The sequence below is a fragment of the Meleagris gallopavo genome, chromosome 25, assembly GCF_905368555.1.
Source record: "Meleagris gallopavo chromosome 25, MGAL_WU_HG_1.1, whole genome shotgun sequence".
Lineage (NCBI taxonomy): Eukaryota > Metazoa > Chordata > Aves > Galliformes > Phasianidae > Meleagris > Meleagris gallopavo.
The window spans coordinates 5,552,517-5,570,844 of record NC_139428.1 but is presented as its reverse complement, the minus strand read 5'-3'; the positions used below and the strand labels follow the sequence as shown (position 1 = coordinate 5,570,844).

The following is an 18,328-nucleotide window of genomic DNA, read 5'->3' as shown; positions in this document are numbered from 1 at the left end:
GGATAATGCTGAGACAAGAACTGCAGCACAATGCATTGCCAGAGATTCCAGCTGCAATCTGAATGCAAGGAATCCCAACTATGAGAATTAGGACTGAACAGCTAGGTGAGGTTTTATAAATACACCCTACCTTTAAAAGAAGAAGGGATTAAAGATCAAGGTAGCTTTCTTAGCCACCAGAACAGCCCCTGCACGCCCTGCTAGCTGTTTTCAGAGATGCTTTTAAGAGAAAAGATGAACTTACACATCCTTGTACTCCTTAAGGATACGGTTGGTATAAAACATGGCAGCATCAGTCATTTCCTTTACATAAGGACCAGGCTTTGGAGACTAAAGAAGAACGAACATCTTGGTATGAAGCAGCTGAGGCAGCTGGCTCACCAAGCAGCCAGACTCTTCCCACCAGCCCACTTCCCACTGCATTTCTTACCATGGCCACCCAGCCCAGGGCTGGGATGCTCTCACTGACTGCCGATAAATGATTGAACTGTTTGCTGCCTCGGTTCTTCTCCCTTAAATTCTGCACCATCTGGATTTGCTCTGAAATCGGTTTCAGAAGCGTTGAAAACACATTCTGCAAGGCAAGAGGGACAATAACAATTGAGAACATCGGTGCTGTTCTGGAAGAGTCGCATGCCTTTGTGAGTGGCTCTGCTGAGATGACACTCACTCAGAGGAAGACTAATGGGCCCAAGCTGTGGCTGCAGCCCCTGCCCAGGTCTGGCCCTCCCCACGAGCTGAGCGTGGTCCCACAGCCCAGCTTCTCCAGGGCTGAAGTCACTGCTCCCCACTGGAGTGGTACTATGGGAGTACGCCAAGAACTGTGACTCATGTGCAATCCAAGAAACACTGACAAAGCTTGTTAGTAACAAGGACAGAAATAGCATTTGCCTTTCCAGTGCTCTTTTGTTCTAAGACAGTTTGTCAGATGTTTCTTCTCCTTCAAAAACCCTTAAAGAAAGGTGCTGTGCAGGCTTTTGCAGTTTGAGATTTACAGCCTGCATGACAATAGGAGTCACACAAGATTCTCAACTCATCCTATCAACTTCAGAATTCAAGTTACTTCTCAAGTCAATCCCAGCCCTCGATACTTGAATGACAAGGACAGTTTCTGTGTGCTGTTCACCTGGAGCACTGAATGCAAGTGCTTACAAGACCTCTGAGGTCAGAGCAGAGCAGCCAATTACACATTTTCAGTTACATTTTACAGTGACTAGAAAAGTATCACAGCTATCACAATGGAACAGAAGAAGCTATGACTGAGCCAGATAACAACTGCAAAGAAAAGCAAGGTGGGATCCTGTTGCTTGGGAAAAACAGTTCCCAAAAAGGAAAAGCCAATGCACTCAGAATCAAATTCTCAGTCATGCATCCTCCTGAGAGCTAGCAGTCTAGAGAAAAGTGTTAAATTACTTGCTAAGGAGAAATCAATCTAAAAGCCAAGCTTTTATTCAGAAAACATCCAAGAGAGACAGGTCTGTTCTACTTCAGGAGTTTCATGCCTGAAGCATCACATAATGAAAAGCACACTACTGAGATCCCACTACAGCTCTTGTCTGGTTTGCGTCTTTGGGAACAGTGATTGTCACAGTGTTGGTGCCAGGTGAAACCTGAGAGGGGCAGAAGCAGAGATGATATCCACGTGCTGCTCTGACAGCTACGGAGAGCTTGCTGCTTTCATCTCTACAAAGTGCCAGTTCTGCAGCTCCACAAATCAGCCTTCAGAATTCTGCCCAGAACTGGGTGAGCACCCACAACAGTTCACACCTTCAACAACTCCTGCCTTATTGATCCAAGAGTCTCCAGTCCTTCTCTGGTTCCTCTTTCGGAGGAACTGGAATGTCCCAGCTTTCCCTACAACTGCAGGCATCCTGTGCTCTCAGGTAAGGACACGCAAGGTGTGACTTGCCAGACTTACCTCTGATGGCTGCTGATGTTGAGATGCTGTCACCAGAAGAGACCTCTCAGTCATCAAACCTGCATGAACCATCTCAGCCTGAGAATAAAGAGAAACATGAGAGAGCTTCCATTTTCTCCAGCATAACACTGCCAGTCGTTTGAGCTCACGCTGCCCTTCCTTCTAGTTTACAAGGCAGTTATGCTGTCCTAAACACTGGGAAGCATAAGGAGATAAGGCATTAGCGACCTAGCGGTCCATAGAGCTGCCGTAATTTTTTCCACACACAAAAATCAGGCCAGATCATCCCTTTGCCTTTCTTCTGATTGTGAAGGCACGCATAATCCGTTCTTCAGTTTGACAACACATTCTTGGAGACAACTATCTTGAGAGAAAGCTGATGAGAACTGCGCAGCTCTCTGGGTGGGCAACGCAGAGGCATCCTACAAGCACAGACCAAGGCCTGTGAGGGGAGCCAGGTTCTCAGCACCCAGAGAGTTCAAACAATATTTTATTCGTCTTGCGTGTGGGTGACAATCCACCAGAGGTCATCTGGGCATCTGTCTTGAATCCTTAGGGATGAGTAACATCTGACAACACAGTGCAAAGTAACGGAGGGAGAAGAAAATGATTCCTTACATGCTTCTGCACATCCCCGCCAACTTCCTTGCTGATGTTGATGTATTCAGCTACTGGGCCAGACAGAATGGCATCGAAAGCCTGCACATACTGAGCCACTCCTGCAGAGAACAGCACAGATATCAGCACATGGCACACGGAGCCACAGCCGCTGCGCTCCCACCCACTTCAGCCGAACTTTTCGGAGCTGCACTGAGCGAAGGCAGTGGGTGCAGCCCAATGTGCAGCTGGGCACAGGCAGGGGAAGTGCTGCAGCCACAGGAAGCCGCTGTCGGGGCCGGATGGCAACCACAGGCTCTGCACTTGCGCAGTAACCTCCATGAAACTCACTTCCTCTCACACCACAGCTCCTGCAGCAGCCCCTGCATGCACCCCACGGGCACCGCCCGCCCTGCACCACATCCCACCGAGGCCCGGCGCTGTGCTGATGCTCCGGGGCTGCTCAGGAAGCCATGAGACTCACCTGGGGAAGAGCCATCTCCACACATGCCAGGCCCTTGGCACACTGTCTCCAGGCGCTCCACAGCCCTCTCCAGCCGTTCCACCAGCTGCTCCATAGCCGCGATGTCCTCAGCTGCACAGACAGACCGCAGTTATTCACGTCCTCTGGCGGTGCAAAGTTCTACGCTGAGTGTAGGAAAGGGCTCAGCAGCAGCCTGTGATTCTGTGATACAAACCCTCCCAGCTCCAGAAGAATTTCTACCTAGCTTGCATCCCAGTGACAGACAGACTCTCACATCAGCAGGGATGTTCGGATTATGCAATGGCCGTGCAATGGCTGCTGTATATTGCCACAGTCACTCCTTAATGGCTATATTGCTCCTGTTCCACTGCACAAGCCTGTTAACCTTATAAGGATATTAAAGCTTACACCTTCTAGCCTTGCACTGACGCCACCCAATAATGCAAATGTCTGTGCAGAATCTCAGTGCAGCTGGTTATTGGCCAAAGTCCCATTCACAGCAAATCAAATCAAGTATGACTGCTTACCAAGAGGAGTTTGAGCTCCTCGGGGTTTCAATTCTACAAATGCATCCACAGGGACCTCCTGCAGCCCTGAATGCCCCCACACAGCACTTACAGCTCCTGCATCGCTGCTGCACAGCGTCAGCTGTGGCACGAGCTGCCCTGGCAGCGCCGAGGCGAGCAGCTGCAACTTCTGAGATGGCAGAACTGCCTCCACAACAATGTGCCCCTGTTTGTGCTCCCACCAAAGGCTTTGGCATCTGAACTGCAGCATCTACTCTGCAAGCATTGCACGCGAAAGTGACTTAGGCACATAAATCACCTGAGGCTTCTCATCTAGAAAAGTCTGAAGCGTAATACAAGCTTTCCATTACTTTCTGCTTTGTAAAGACCCTGCATGGAGGAACACAGCAAGTCACCCTCAGAGCACACTAACGCCCGGGGAATGCAGGGAGGGAATGGCAATTCACCAACCGTGTTTTTATCTTATCACCACTCTGTCGAAATTTTTTACGATGTGAATCACTACTGTGGCCAGAACAGGCTTCCTTCTGTCTGCAGCAGCCTGCAAAAGCTCAGCCCTGCCCGAGGAAGGCTCTCCCCAGCCCAACAGGAAGGCAGTGCTATCCAACTGCGCTCGCCAGCTGAGACCAGATCCTCAGAACCCAAACCTGCAGTTCTAACACTGCTTTGCTTCTGCTCACAGGCTTTGGTCACAGACCAAACGCGGCCATTCTCACCCCGCAGCAGTGAGCTCCGAGAGGAAGGCAGCATTCTGCCCACGCAGCAGCGAGCCAGGGTGGCCGCTCTGCATCACACTGGACAACAGCCTCTGGAGGGCTTCCAGATGCATCAGGAGGCTGAAACTTGTGGGCGGTCACCCATATAGCTGGCAGTAATGAATATTTCTTTTTTTAACTCGGTATGATGCAGAAATCCTGGCCGCAGGACCACCAGCACCCTGCTGCAGCAGGATGCTCCAGAACCGGGTTCACGTCTACAAGTGGAAGTGCAGACAGCAGCAAGGCCTGTCCCCCCTCTTGCAAGCTTAAAGAGGAGCTTTTTTTCCCCAAGAAGTCACCACTAAGGAAGCTCTCCCATGCCTTGAGAGCGCAGCAGGACACAGGCACACAACACAGGGGCATCAGGAAGGACATCAGGTTCACGGAGCGCTGGGTGCACAAAGCTGCTATTCTGCACCACTGATCCCCACCACATTCCACGCCAGGCTCTAATCTGATCAGCCCCATTACCCAGTCTCAAACTGCAATTCAAATCGGGATTACAACCAGTAAGTCCAGATGGAGAGCAGCTTCCTGCCCCAGCAATAAAACGCACTGCTGCGCAGAGCACAATGTACATTCGAGACACTCTGTTGGGATTAAGGCCCCTTAGAAAGAGCGTTCCTCGAAGTCCGGGTTCTTGCCATTAGGCACATCAGTCCTGCACCTCAGCTGGGTCTCCCTGATGGGAGGCCATGAGCCCATGGCGCTCAGTGCCAGCTTTGCAGACCTGAAACTGCCTGGCGGATGGTAAAATCACTTCCATTTCTTTAGTGGGCAGCATTAAAGCAACTTGGAAGAGAAGTCATTTGGTAAAGGGGCTGGGAGGTCGCAGCTACGTGCAGGCAGCACAAGTGCCAGAGCAGGCAGCTACACCATCACTCCTCACACATCCACCCTGCCTCACCCTCACCGTGCTTTCTAGATGCTCTTTTGATCTACAAACCCCGCCTGGATAAAATGAAAAGGTTCAGCTCCACAGACAAGAGTCTAACTGATATCAGTAGCCAGAACACGCAATTCAGAGAAGGCAACGTTTACTGAAGGGAAAAAAGATCACAAATAGACCTGCCTGGGCAGCACCTGAACAGCAATTTAAGTACTGGCCGTTGGGAATGCAGAGAACATGTCAGTAAGTGACAAACTGACATCACAGCTCTCAGAACACACAGCGGGATCTCACCAGCCTTCCTCGAAGAGGAAGCTGAGACACCAGTCACATCTGAGTCATTTCTGCTGTGCTCTCCGTGCCCAGAAAAGGGAAAGGCTCCAGAGCTGCGCCACGCAGGGCCAGAGTGCAGCGACGGCAGCGGAGTTCAGCTGAAGCCCTTCCTGCTGGGGCTGCAATGCAGGCCTTAAATCCACGTCTTGTTTAAATTCAATTGAACTTTGATTATCAATGGAGCGGAAGCTATGGACTCACAGCAAACCTTGTGCATTTCACCCTGGTGCAGAATGTCTATTAATCTGCACAGAACGTTTGGTTAATTTATTAGCTAATCTTTACTTCCTCGCAGGCTTGGGAGCATAGGTTTGAGCACACTGCACAGCATGCAAGCTTTCATCAACAAGACGGCTTTATAAACCAACTGGAGCAATAAAGGGACGAGTTTCTTTCTTGTAAAAACAACAGCCAATCCTACACCGCAAACCCTGAAGAAGAGTTTCCTGTTTAGAGACCGTCCCGGGGTCAGCGCGTCCCCCGGCATCCAGCGGGCGCTCAGAGGAGCAGCAGACACCAAACTGCCACAGCCCCAGTCTGATGGAGCCACAAACTGCAGCTCCAGAACAGAGCCCAGCCCACGCCTCGGTGCAGCACGACGGAACGCTGTCAGCAACACAACGTCTGCCTCAGCTACTTCCTGCTCTGCAGGCAGAGACATAAAGATGCGAGAACTAAATTAGGAACATACCACAGCTTATTCTGGGCTGACACGGGAATATCTCAGGGGATCAGCTGCCAGATGACTTCCAGCGTTTATATCTTCCAAAAGACCAAATAATTTTTTTTTCTTAAGCAGTTCAGCTCAGGAAGGAAGGCCCTCTTTGCAGCGCCGCGGGGCGCAGCCCGCCGGTAGGCGCCGAGCACGGAGCTCCCTGCAGCCACACGGCAGCACCTGTTGGCAGCGCCGAAGCCCGGGTGCCGCTGCTGGCGGCTGCGATCCGCCGCGTCCAGGAAACCAAAACCGCCCCAAAGAATTCACCTGGAGCCGATCCGAACGCTCCCAAATAACAAATTCTCCCGAACTCATTACAGACGGGACGCGTCACGGCGCGGGGGCAGCCGCGGTGCCCCGAACTGCCCGGGGGCGCGGGGAAGGCTCGGCGCCGGGCAGGGAGCGCCGAGGAGAGGAGAGGGGAACGGAGGGAAGCGGCGCTGCGGCCGCCCCGCAGCACTGAGGAGCAGCGCCCGCGCCGAGCCCCGCCCCGCGCCCCCCGCGAGCGGCGCCCCGGGGCCGAAGGCGGCGGTCGGGGCCGGAGGCGGCCGCGGAGCGGGGCGGGGCGGGGCGGGCAGCGCGGTACGGCCGAGTCCCGCCGCAGGGGGCGGCCGGAGAGCCGCGCGGATCCCCGCCGCTGCCGCCCGCCCCCACCGGCGATACAGCGCCGCCACGGCCGAGAGCGCGCTGCCCTGCGCCCGCCGCGCCCCGCAGAGCGCCCGTCCAGCGGCGGCCCGCGACCCCGGCCGAGGCGGCACTGCCGATCCGCCGCACTCACCTCCCGCTGCCCCGCCGCCGCCGCCGCCGCCGCCCAGCACCCCCCGCACCCGCCGCTTCCGGCCCCCGCCCCGCGCACCGGAAGTGCGCACGGCCCGGCGCGGCGCGCGGGGAGGGGAGGAGCCTTGGGAGTCGGCGGCCTGCGATTCGATGAGAGAGAGAGAAAGAGGGGGCGGGGGCGGAGCCCCAATAGGGAGGGGCTTCGTTGGGGGCGGGGCTCCCTTTCGGGGCGGAGCCTCGAGGGCCGCGGTTGCGGCGGGCGCGGCGCAGCTCGGAGCGACAGCGGCCGTGCTGCCCCCTGGTGCCGGTCCGTGTCGCCGCCCCGCGCCCTTCTGGCGTCTCGGTCTGGGGCAGAGCGACCGGGAGCTCCGCTCCGCCACGAGGCGGTGTTGGCAGCGCGAGGCCGTCCGTAAATCATTAACGGCAGCCCACCGAAACGCGGCGGCAGCCTTTGTGTGCGCGGCTGTTTGCAGAGGGGAGCGTGACCTCCCTCGGCCACTGCAGCGCAGCCGCTCCGCGATCATCTCCCGTGTCGGAGCGTTTCTGCACGCCGTCATCGCCGCTGCACGACGCGGCCTTCGCTGCGGTGCTGGAGCTCAGCCCGGGCGGCGCTGTCAGTTCCTGCGCTCATTTCCCCCCCATCTCCTTTATTAAAAGTCCCAAATAGAAGAGATGCACGCAGCAAGGAATGTCCGGGCACGGGCTCAAGCTGACGGTGCTTTTAGTCACTTCAGCTGCACGCAGAGCCCGAACGGAACCTCCCTACGAACCCCACAGAGGCAGAGGGGGGGGGAGTGAAATGCCACTGTTTTATGTCCGAAATCTGAGAAAGAAAAGGCAGCAGCGGTTTCACAGCCCCAGGCAGCACCAATGGGCAGCTCAGCTCGCTTTCCCCTGCTGAGGTCGCTGCGCTTCCATCGGGCCCGAGCAGCACTGGGAGCACATGGAACCCCCAGCCCGTGTTCTCGTTCGTATTTCTTAAGGCTCCATCCTTATTCCCATCCTTTATGGCTGGAAGTGGAACAAAAGTGAGCCCTCTGTACATAAGGGGCTTCGGCTTTGACCCGGCTCAGTTCTTGTTTGACAAACACGCTTCAAATGGCAGCCCCAGCACAGTGCTCTGGGGACAGCACAGAGCTGCACAGCCCTGCTGCCCGCTCCCAGCCCAGGCTGCAGCCCCTGCCATAGGAGCACAGCGCTCCCAGGGAACAGAGCTCTCACAGGAGAGGCGAATATGAGCACGCAGTATAAATATCTGCGCAGATCAGCACTTGCAAAGAGCTCTGCCTGAGGAAAGTGTTGAGTGTCACCCACCATCGCGTTCCATTTCCCCCTGCTTGGCAGTTGCTGTTCCTGTTTCCAGCACGGTGCTCACACTCTCCACCAGCAGCACCTCAGTGTCATTCCTCTCTCCACCTCCTCCCCTCCCCCCTCTTGAAAGAGAGAAAATAATGGTGCCTTTGTTGGGCTGCCGTAGCGCAGGCACTGCGCAAGGAGCCGGGGCTGTGGGGTACGGCTATGGGTGCCACTCACAGCTCCTCCACACAGCACCGCAAGTGAATCAATACCAACAGGTCCTCAAATTCAGTCCCAGTTCATTATATACAAATAGCAAAGTTTAATATTTACATCATTAAGTTAATCATCTATATAAAAAACCCAACAAAACAAACAGCTCCCTGACTTAGTGTCGTATGTACGGAGCGCAGCGCCGAGCTGCCCGTGGCACGGTCACAGTGCAATCAACGTTCGCTGCCCACGGCCCGGCCCGCCGTGGGAGGGGGCTGTGCTCCGCCCGGAGCCGGGAACGGCAGCTTCGGCTGCGCGGCTCCATCTGTGTAATGTACACTACGGGCAGCCCGCGGCCCCCGGCCCCACCGCGCGTCACACGATGTTGGCCAGCTCTGTGGAGTCCGACTCCGAGCTGCTGTTGCTCTCCTCCCTGCGGGGGAAGGAGGTGTGAAGGGAGCCTGCCTCCATCCGAGGGCCGCTGCAGGCAGCGGGGAACCCCCGGCCCCGGAGCCACCACGCGCCGACCCCGCCCGGCTCTTTAGCAACCGGGGCAGCTCCGTGCCAACCTCCAACGCTTCACGCCGCCTCTCTGGCGGCCGGGATTGGCAGAACCGCCGCCGCCCACCGCCGCCCAGACGCGTCCCAGAGCCGCCTGACGGGCCCGGGCCCGACCCGTCCCCACAGCCCCGGCACGCGACTCTCGGCACGGGCCCACACCCACCTCAGGTCCTGCAGGGCCTTCTTGTTCTCCCTGCGCTTCTCCTCGTCGATGGGGTACAGCTTGAAGAGCAGCAGGCCCAGCAGGATCAGCCCCACAGGCACGGCCGACACCAGCAGCTTCAGGGTGACGTTCACCTCGCTGGGCTGGGAGCAGCCCCGCGTTTGGTACCCCGCAAAGCTGCGGACACGCGCGCGTCAGAGACGGGAGAACCGCAGCTGGGCTGCCCCCCGCTGCCGTCCCCACCACACTCACTCCAGGCTGAGCGTGGAGATGCCCAGGGATACCCCAGAGGTGAACTTGGTAAAGAAGACGTAGAAGGAGAAGAAGATGGCTTCGTGGCCGCGGGACTCGGGGTGCTGCAGCCTGAAGTCATCTATGACATCCGGCAGCATGGACCTGCGTGGAGACGGGTGAGCATCTCCCACCAGGACCCCCAGGGGTCACAGAGTGCCCTGCAGAGCCCAGCCCTGCTCTCAGCACAGGGCCCCGCGCTCACCAGGGCAGGAGGAAGGCAGCTGCCACGCTGATCCCTGCCGCCACCGCCACGATGTAGGTGATGACGAGGTTACTGTCCAGGACAACCACCACGATGAGGAAGGGGACAGCGGACTGTGGGGGGAAAGAAGCTGGGTCGGTCTCCCAGAGCCCTCAGCTGCTGCCTTCGGCCCCATCCACCCCAGTGCTGCCTCCGGCACGCAGCTCTGTGCATCCACTCACCGAAATGCCCACGTAGACAGCGGTCTTCTTCCCAAAGCGGGTGAGGAACCACTGCCAGAAGGGGATGGTCAGGGTGGCCGACAGCTGTGGGAAAAGGGGGCTTGGGTCACTGGCTGTCCAGGCTCTGCACATCGGTCTCAGACCCTCACCCAACACCCCAGGCTTTCACAAACCACCCACTCCCACTCCGGAGACTGAAGTGGGCATGTAAGGACATTGCAGAACGCCCCAGCGCCATTCCCCTCAGCCAGCCAAGGACCCGCCTGCCATGGACATGGGAAAGAGCCAGATCCACCCCCGCTGCAGCCAGGAGCCAGGCTCTGCAGGGCTTGGCACCTCAGACCTCCCCATCCCATAGGACTCCCAGGGAGATGTTGTGCTCTGTCCCAGGCAGTGAACACCGAGCTCCTTTACTCAAGGCGGGGGGGAAGGGAGATAAGTGGCCAGATTTGGACAAAAGGCCCCCACGGCTCCTGTTCTTCCATCTCTGGCAGCCTTCATGTGAGAACAAAGGCTTTGCTGTTCCTGCCAACCCACCCCGCTTTTGTGACTCCTTCTCCCTCCTCTGCTCCCAAGGGACTTTTGGTCACTGTCCCCACAGCCCCTGACCTCCCTTGCTCCCCAGCTCAGACGTGGAATGCCATTGTGTGCATCCCATCCCTGGAGGGTCCAGTGGGGCCATACGCACCATGATGGCCAGGAGGATGTTCTGGAACTCGTTGCGGAAGCCCAAGGTGTAGGTGCAGAAAAGGGCGAAATTGCCCTCTAGGAGCTGCAAAGTGAGCAGACAGTGGTCAGGGGAGGACACCCTGGGCTCTCCAAACAGACGCCAGTGTCCACTCTCCATTCACATCCCTGCTCTGCTCCAGATCACTGATCCTGGCCCACCAGGCTCCAACTTGCCCCTGCCCATCTTCCAACCCAGTCCTCCTCACCATGAAGGCCAGTGAAGTGAAGAGGAAGCCGGTGATGAGCTTGATGTAGGCACCGTGGTTCATCACCAGCTTCAGCCCTCGGAAGAAGGAGACGGGCTCATCTGACTGCAGCTCAGAGGACTCTGGGGAGCAGAATGAGCCCACTGTCAGAGCCACAGACAGCACCCTGGGGAAAGCACCCAAACCTGATGCAGAACAGCACGCAGGACCTGGGGGTATAAGGGCAATGGGGGAAAGGAGTCTCCAGCTGAGTCTCAGAGGGCACTGCTTTGCCCAGGATAAGCCAAGCTGGGTACAGAGCAGAAGGGCAGGACCAGAGCCCTGCTTTGTATATCACCTTGCACTGGAATGCCCAAACTGGCACCACAAACTCAGCCAGCCAAAGCCGTGTGAGAGGAACATTATCTCTGGCAGTGCAGAGGAGTCCTCATAGCAGTACAGTGAGATGAGCCAGAGATGCTGTGCCCTCCTGCCCACAGCACTGCCGTTCTGCAGAGCCATCCCAGCTCCTCAGCCCCTCTCTATGGGGCAGGACCCTCAGATGAGACCACAGCTCCTCCAAGAGCCCCACACATCACAGTCCCTCTCTGTCTCACCTCTCTTCTCCCGCACGCCCACTGATAGGATGACAGCACAGAGGATGTAGAGCCCCCCGATGACTCCCGCTGCGACCATGTAGGCATTTCTCTGTGCGAGAGGGGAAGCAATAAGGGAAGGCCTCATCCCGGCAGCCAGTGCTGCCCAGAGGGGCAGCAGAGACCAGCAAGCGCCCTCAGTTTACCGTGTCTGCCAGCGAGCCGCTGTAGTGGGTCATGTTCACATTCCTTATGGCTGCTGAGAAGTTGTTCTCACTCAGGAAGGGGGGGTTCTCGATGCAGGGGGTAACTGCCTTGCCCACGATCTGGCCCTGGATGGCGGTGCCCAGCACGGTGCCCAGCACCTCAACCGTCATACCTGGGGAGAGGCAGCGGGGCTGAGCTTGGGGCTCTCTGCTCCCCCTGTCAGCAGCAGAGATGAGCCAGCACAGCTCTCCTACAGCTCCACCCAAACCAGAGAAAAAAGCCCTGTGCTGTGCAGGGAGCACCTGCTGGGAAACTGAGACAAGGAGGTGAGGTATGCCTGGACGTGGGCACGGTGCTGCCTGCTTTATAGCAGAGAGGGAGGGAGGACTGAGGAACAGCTCTCAGACTTAACAGGAATGCGTGCCAGAGGAGATAGGAAAGAGGAACAGAAAGATCTGGACCACCTGCAGCTCAGGCCCTGAACAATACTACTAGGGATGGGGTGCAACCAAACAGTCTTCTCCCTGCACCTGCATGAGGATCGCACCCCAGCAGCGAAGGAAGCACTTACGGTAGGCAGTGGCTGAGTCCCGCTCGCTCTGCTCCCTGCTGATGAACATGGTCAGCGCGGAGTAGGGCACATGGAAGCACTGCAATGGCACCAGAGAATGGGCTCAGGGCTGTGAGTGCTGGCGGGACCTGGACAGAGGTCCTGTCGCCCTGCTCTGCCCTGCTGGCCCGGCACGTAGTGCCCGACTCACCGTCACAAGGGTCTGGAAGATGCAGTAGAAGATGAGATACCACATCACTTGGCCTCTGGAGATATCTGGGACGAACCAGATGAGGAAGTAGGAGATGACAGCAAATGGGGTAGAGAAGATGATCCTTTGGGAGGACAGAGTGTCAGTCTTGCAGGCACACTTTAAATCCACCGGCCCAACTCTCCCCACTGCTGTACAGACAGTGGGGACCAGGGACACGATTATGGAGACCCCCAGCTGCCCCTAGCAGCCCACCCTGCTGCAACGTGTGGGCAGAACTGGGTGCCATAGGGCTGCAGGCAGCACCTCAGCTCTCACAGCAGGGAGGAGAATGGGCTGACTCAGACTTTCACAAAAAAAAAAGCTGCTTCTGCATGAGCAGGCATCCCTGCTGTGATGGAAGGGACCGATCTGCTCCTGCCATCAGCTCCCAGCCCCAACCCTTCCCGCAGGCAGCACTGCTGTGTGCTCAGCAGGATGCCATCACTCTGCTCCTCCTGGCAAGTGCTGCAGAGCAGCCAGGAGCACAGTTCCCTGCCCACACCTCCGGCCAGCACCGAGCCCTCATCCCAGGGTCACCTTCTTTCAGCTGGCAGGAACAGGGCAAGTCCCAGCCAGCAGCAACTGCTCCTTCCTGCAGCTCTGCAGCGTGCAGCAAGACACGGGGTGCAAAGCACAACAGGATCAGGGAGGGGGGATTGCTCAAGTACCAGAGCTTGGCACTGGGCTGTCAGAACTGGCCTACAGGCAAACAGCAGTGGAAAGCCACCCACTGCATCTTGACTTCATTCTGGCTTTGCTTGCAGCTTGCAGACTTGCAAGCACCCTATGCTCCACAAGACACTGAATGGGGGCTGCACTCAGGAGCCAAACCAGCAGAGCCGCACAAGGTCAGAGCTGTCTGCAGTCGGGGGACGGGGAAACCTTTCCATCCAGGCTGACGTACAGGAGACGAAGTTAAATTTAAGTCGAGGAGAGTGTCGAGAAACTGTATCTCCATGGATGAAGCAGGCGGACACACTGCACGGGACGCAGCACATGCACATTTTTCCGCACAGACGTCACCCCGGCGGGGGGGGAAGGGGCGAGCCAGCTCACAGCCACTCCTCTGCTGCGCCCTCATCGCCACGCGTACGCGGAGCCGAGGAAGCTTCGAACCGGTCACCGCAGCCCCACGCACGGCGGGGAGCGCACGGCAGTGGCTGCGGCACCCAGGGCGCACGCGGGGTGAGCATCGCCCCCACGGGACCGCCGGGCGCCTCCGGCTCCAGGCGCTGAGCCCCGGTGGCACGGGGGCGAATGACTGGAAGTGACCCCGTGGGCGCGGTGCCGCTGACGCGCTGCTGCGTTCATTGGCTGCGTGTGATGGCGTGTTCCTTTGTGCCGCTCGCTTCCCCGTCCGGCGGTTTAACCGTTTGCAAACGGCCGCTGCCCGGAGGAGGAAGGTCGGAGCCGGGACGCTGCAATCGCCACCACGTCAGGGGAAAGTTTGGTCATGGAAAGAGGGGAAGTGCTGCATGAAAGCAGCGCGGCATGCGGACGAGCTGCTGGGAGGAAGCGTGCCAGGAAGGGCTTCCGAAAAAAGAGCTGAAAGGAAGCAGGAGCTGCCCCGTGCTTTGAGTCAGAGCCCCACGTCACGCACTTCAGAGCCTGGCAGAAATTCACCCCCGGGATCCCAGCGCAGCGTACCAAGGGTTGGGGTCAGCAGCAGCCCAGGGCCATCGCTGTGCCCAGGGAAACCGAGGCAGCAGCGGAGCTGCAGCAGCCGGGGGCTGCCAGTTTCCCCTGAAGCCAGAAATAACACCTGCAAGCCGAGGGGCCCACCGTGCCACAAAAGTGCTGGCTAATTTTAACAATGCAAGAGCCATTCCGAGGAATGCAGCAGCTCCCTCCCCACCCCTGCCCTGAGATTACAGAGCAGAGCTGCAGCTGAGCGCAGCTATCCTGCCCAGCCCCACGCTAATCTCCAGACCCCAGACCCGCCACGCTGCCTAGGGAGGCTATTTCAGGCCACGCATGGAACCTGACAACCAGGCAGCTGCCTCTGCCCAGAGCTATTCACGGAAACCCATGGAAGCAGAGAGTGTAATTGCAGTGGAAAGCAGCTGTGTCCCTGCAGCCACAGCCCCCTGTGCCTGCCCCCCTTTGCTGCACTGTATTTCAGCGCCCTGCAGGTTATTTTGGAGCGGGACACACCACCATATCCACACTCAGATATTAGCACCCTACAGCTCTCATCCTGAAGATTGCAGTGCTCACTGTCCCGCACAGGGACAGGTGTTGATGGACATCCCCTCTAATCCCATGCCCAGACCCGTTGGGGTTCTGCAAACACACACACCTCCAACTTCCCTTTGCTCTGCACTTTGCTCCCAAGGGCAGCACCCACATGCAGACGCCTGGAGCTGTGGCAGCCACTCTTCCTGTTCACACCACATCCTTGTGACCATCAGCTGGTATCCCACCTTCCCACATCGCCACTCACACCTCCATCCCTCCTCCCTGCGGCTGCAACGCCATCTGCTCTGCAGACAGCACATCCCTGCCACCGGCCAGGGAGAGGGGACTGCCACAGGAGTCTGCACCCAGCACCTGAGTGTGGCACAGAGCACTCCTGGGGGGCTGGAGCCGGTCCAGGTGTAGAGGCACAAGGGTACACACAGGAACAGCTTAGGTACAATGAGATAACAGGCAGGCACAGAGCAACACTGCTGGCAGCACCCTGGGCTTTCGGGGCACCTGCCACCTCCGCTGGATGTGCCAACCTCATCCAAGGGTCACCCACAGCTGATGGCAGTCAGCACATAGGGAAGGGACATTGGCAGCACTCACCACGGCATCAGGCGGCCAAAGCGGGTCCACGGCGTCTTGCTGATGAAGAAGCCCACCATGGGGTCTGTGATGGCGTCCCATGCTCGCCCCACAAACAGGATGATAGAGGCATAGAATGGGTCAAGCTGCAGGAGTCAGAACCACAGAACGGCTGAGGTTAGAGTCCACCCAGTTCCAACCCCCGCCACGGGCTGATTGACCCCCACAAGCTCAGGCTGTACAGAGCCCCATCCAACTTAGCCTTGAATGCCTTCGGGACGGGGCACCCACAACCCGTCTGGGCAGCAGTACCAGTGCCTCACTGCCCTCGGAGTAAAGATTTTTTTATTACCTAACCTTCTTTCTTAATATCTCCCTTCTTTCAGTTTAAAGCTATGCACCCTCCTCCTCCTATCACTGCCAGACCGCGTAAGAAGCCGGCCCCCTCCTGCTTCTAAGGGACCTTAAAGGCACAGACGGGCTGTGAGGGCACAGAACCCCGGGACCGTCTCGCTGAGCTTCCACGACCCCGCAGCCGTCCCAGCAGCGCGACTCGCCGTTCAGGAGCGGGGACGCGTCGATCTGCGCGCTCCCAATGCGGAGCCCGGCAGCGACGGCCGCTCCCGGGACTCCCCGCCCCACGGGACCCGGATCCCGCCGCCCCATACGGAGCCCGACCGAGAGCCGCCGCCCGCCGCCCCGTCCCACCGGCCCGGTACCTGCGCCACGTCTAGGAGGTAGATCTGGAGGAAGAAGCCCAACGCGCAGCCCGTGGTCTGGTAGGGGGCCCCGCCGACGGCGTAGCACAGCTTGCTGCACACCGACAGCCGCTCCCGGCTCTCCTGCAACGGCCCGCGGCGTCAGGGTCGGGGAAAGGGAGGGGAACCGAGGACGGCTCCGAGCGGGGCCCGGGAAGCCCCGGGGAGGAGGGGAGGGAGGCAGCGGCTCACCCTGCGGCGGGGCTGGCGGCAGGAAGGCGACAGCAGCCCCGCAGCCGCGGCCCCAACGCGGACCCGCTCCGCACCGCCGCCCCCAGCCATGCCGTGCGCGATGAATGGGGCGCGGAGCCGCCGCCCGCGCGGCCTTGTAGCGTCCGCCCCGCCTCCTGCCGCCCCGCCTCCTGCCTCCATCCTGCCTCCTGCCGTCCGCCGCCTTCACTTCTACCCCAGCCTCGGGCCGGCCTCCCACCTGCAGCCCCCGACCTTCCCTGTCCCTCTGCCCCGCTGTCCTCTGCCCCTCTGCCCCTCTGCCCCTCTGTCCTCTGCCCCTCTGCCCCTATTCCTTCGCACACCCCTATGCCAGCTACGTGCTGCCCTGCAAGGGTTTGGGGCAGTGGAGGCACTGTCACCTCCCAGTGCCGCCATCACCTCCTGTGTCAGGCGCCCATTGGTGAAGGCAGCCGATCAGCTCCAAGGGAGCTCTGTGCCCCAGTGCAGCCCCACTACAACCCTCCGTCAAAGGGACTGCAGTGAAGCAGGACTGCTGCTCTCAGCCCCCGCAGTCCTCCCACTGCTGACTCTGTGCCATGCGGGCCCTGGTTTGTGGATGGCAGATGGCAAAAAGTCAGGGCACACGGATGATCCCAATCTTTACAAACCCGTGCAGGCTACAGAAGTCTCTTCTGACTCAAATTACCCCAATTTCTGTGCTTTAGAAGTAATCAGCAAAGAAGCAATGCAGCAGCTCGTGTTATCAGGGTACACTGGAAGCACTGGGGTAGAAACGAGCACTCTGATGTATGCAATCATTTCAGCATGCGATGTCTTTGTCCTAAACCAGTGAATCCAAGTCCTCATTTTGTTATGAAAGTCAAAAGTTTATTTTCTTAAAATCCCAAATCGTGAAACCCCTCATTCATGAGGAGTGTGGCCTTTGTTTAAAACACTTCTGGACAAGGAGTGCCCCGAAGGCCTGGCCGTGAGACAGAGGCAGCAGCAGGAGGTGATGGGAGCAGCACTGTACTGCTGCACCTCAGAGCTGCTCGTGGGGCCGGGGTTGTGCCTGCAGGACGATGGGGCTGTGGCTTTGGGATGCAGCATCTGGTGACAGCATCCCGTGTGAGGCAATGGGTTTGGTGAGCTTAAATGGCCTCTTCTAGCAAAAACAAAGCATTGGTGCCGTGTCAACGCAGAGACAGCCACCAGCATTGCTCAAGCCATCACGGAGCAAAGACCACATTGAGAAGTGCCATGGGATGGGGCCAGCGTGGTGTTAACCCCATCCTCAGCCCCTGAGCGCTGCCATTCTGTCATTCTGATCCTTTTGTCTGAGAGCTCTTCTGATCCTGGTGGCATTCCTGCTCTCAGGCACAGTGTGAGGAGCTGCTCCTTAGTTTTGGGCGAACGGTGAGCGAACAGTGATGAGACTGTGCAGAAAGACCGCAAATAGGCACAGCCCAGCCCTGCTGTGTATCTGAATCAGGAGAAGCAGAATGACTGGGATTTGGAGATTTCCTGGAATTAGGAGGATTTTCTCCCCGCCTGGCGTTGTGCAATATCAGGGAGTGGGGAAGATGTTAAACCTTCTGCCAAGCAGATGCCCAGGGGATACTCACAGCTGTGAAACAGTCACTGAGGATGGGACCCACGTGCTGGTCCTGAAGTCACAGGGGATGGGGACAGGGGTGGGGAAAGGGACCACGCTGATAGTAACGGCTCTGCCTCCTGCCTGCCACCAAATCGTCCCAATATCACAGGTCAGACACAGCCCAGAGCTGAGCAAGTGTGAGCGCATCCAAAACCAGACAGCGCTGCTGTTGGTGTCGGCGCCGCTCCCTGCTGGGGGCAGCCCCAGGGCAGCTCCAGGCTCAGCTCATCTCCTGGCACTGCACGTGGGCAAAATGGGCTTGGGAAGGGATAAGGAGGCACCGGGAACAGAGTTTTCCTCCCTGTTTACTGCACTTTGCTGCCGCTGCACTCAGCATGATTCTGGTAGTGGTGCTTCACGTGCACCATGGGGCCTGAGGATTTTGCAAGGACCCCATGGCTTCATGGGGGCAAAGGGGACACGTTGCATGGTGGTACGTGGCAGTCCTGCCCTGATCAAATCCATCTCATGGGACCTCAGGCGGAATGTTGCAATGGGGGGTGGG

At 58.2% G+C, this 18,328-nt stretch overlaps 2 protein-coding genes across 6 annotated transcripts in view; both read right to left on the bottom strand.

Annotated features, from left to right (window-relative positions):
* The window catches only part of CAP1 (cyclase associated actin cytoskeleton regulatory protein 1), a 49,855-nt gene that overhangs the window by 4,476 nt on the left and 27,051 nt on the right, over nt 1-18,328 (bottom strand). The window contains exons 1-6 of one of the 4 annotated variants that reach the window (XM_085208955.1): nt 7,000-7,131; nt 3,000-3,110; nt 2,537-2,637; nt 1,919-1,996; nt 431-574; nt 245-330 (exon numbers count right to left, since the gene is read on the bottom strand). In XM_085208955.1, the coding sequence (XP_085065081.1) occupies nt 245-330; nt 431-574; nt 1,919-1,996; nt 2,537-2,637; nt 3,000-3,093 (503 nt within the window). In that variant the 5' untranslated portion in view covers nt 3,094-3,110; nt 7,000-7,131. Of the gene's footprint in view, nt 1-244; nt 331-430; nt 575-1,918; nt 1,997-2,536; nt 2,638-2,999; nt 3,113-3,213; nt 3,457-6,197; nt 6,371-6,999; nt 7,132-18,328 lie in introns of those variants that run through there. The other 3 variants (XM_010723518.4, XM_010723517.4, XM_085208957.1) reach the window with 3 other exon arrangements.
* On the bottom strand, nt 8,593-16,347 carry MFSD2A (MFSD2 lysolipid transporter A, lysophospholipid). Of its 2 annotated transcripts, none has more exons than XM_085208960.1 (14): nt 16,188-16,347; nt 15,957-16,079; nt 15,259-15,383; nt 12,427-12,550; nt 12,237-12,315; nt 11,665-11,837; nt 11,480-11,570; nt 10,884-11,092; nt 10,637-10,720; nt 9,949-10,032; nt 9,728-9,840; nt 9,484-9,627; nt 9,232-9,408; nt 8,593-8,940 (listed from the first exon to the last, which is right to left on the bottom strand). In XM_085208960.1, the coding sequence occupies exons 1-14, from the start codon at nt 16,275-16,277 to the stop codon at nt 8,883-8,885; spliced, it is 1,674 nt and encodes a 557-aa protein (XP_085065086.1). In that variant the 5' UTR covers nt 16,278-16,347; the 3' UTR covers nt 8,593-8,882. The 2 variants fall into 2 exon arrangements, with proteins under 2 accessions (XP_085065086.1, XP_085065087.1); XM_085208961.1 differs by having other exon boundaries at nt 10,884-11,005; nt 16,188-16,346.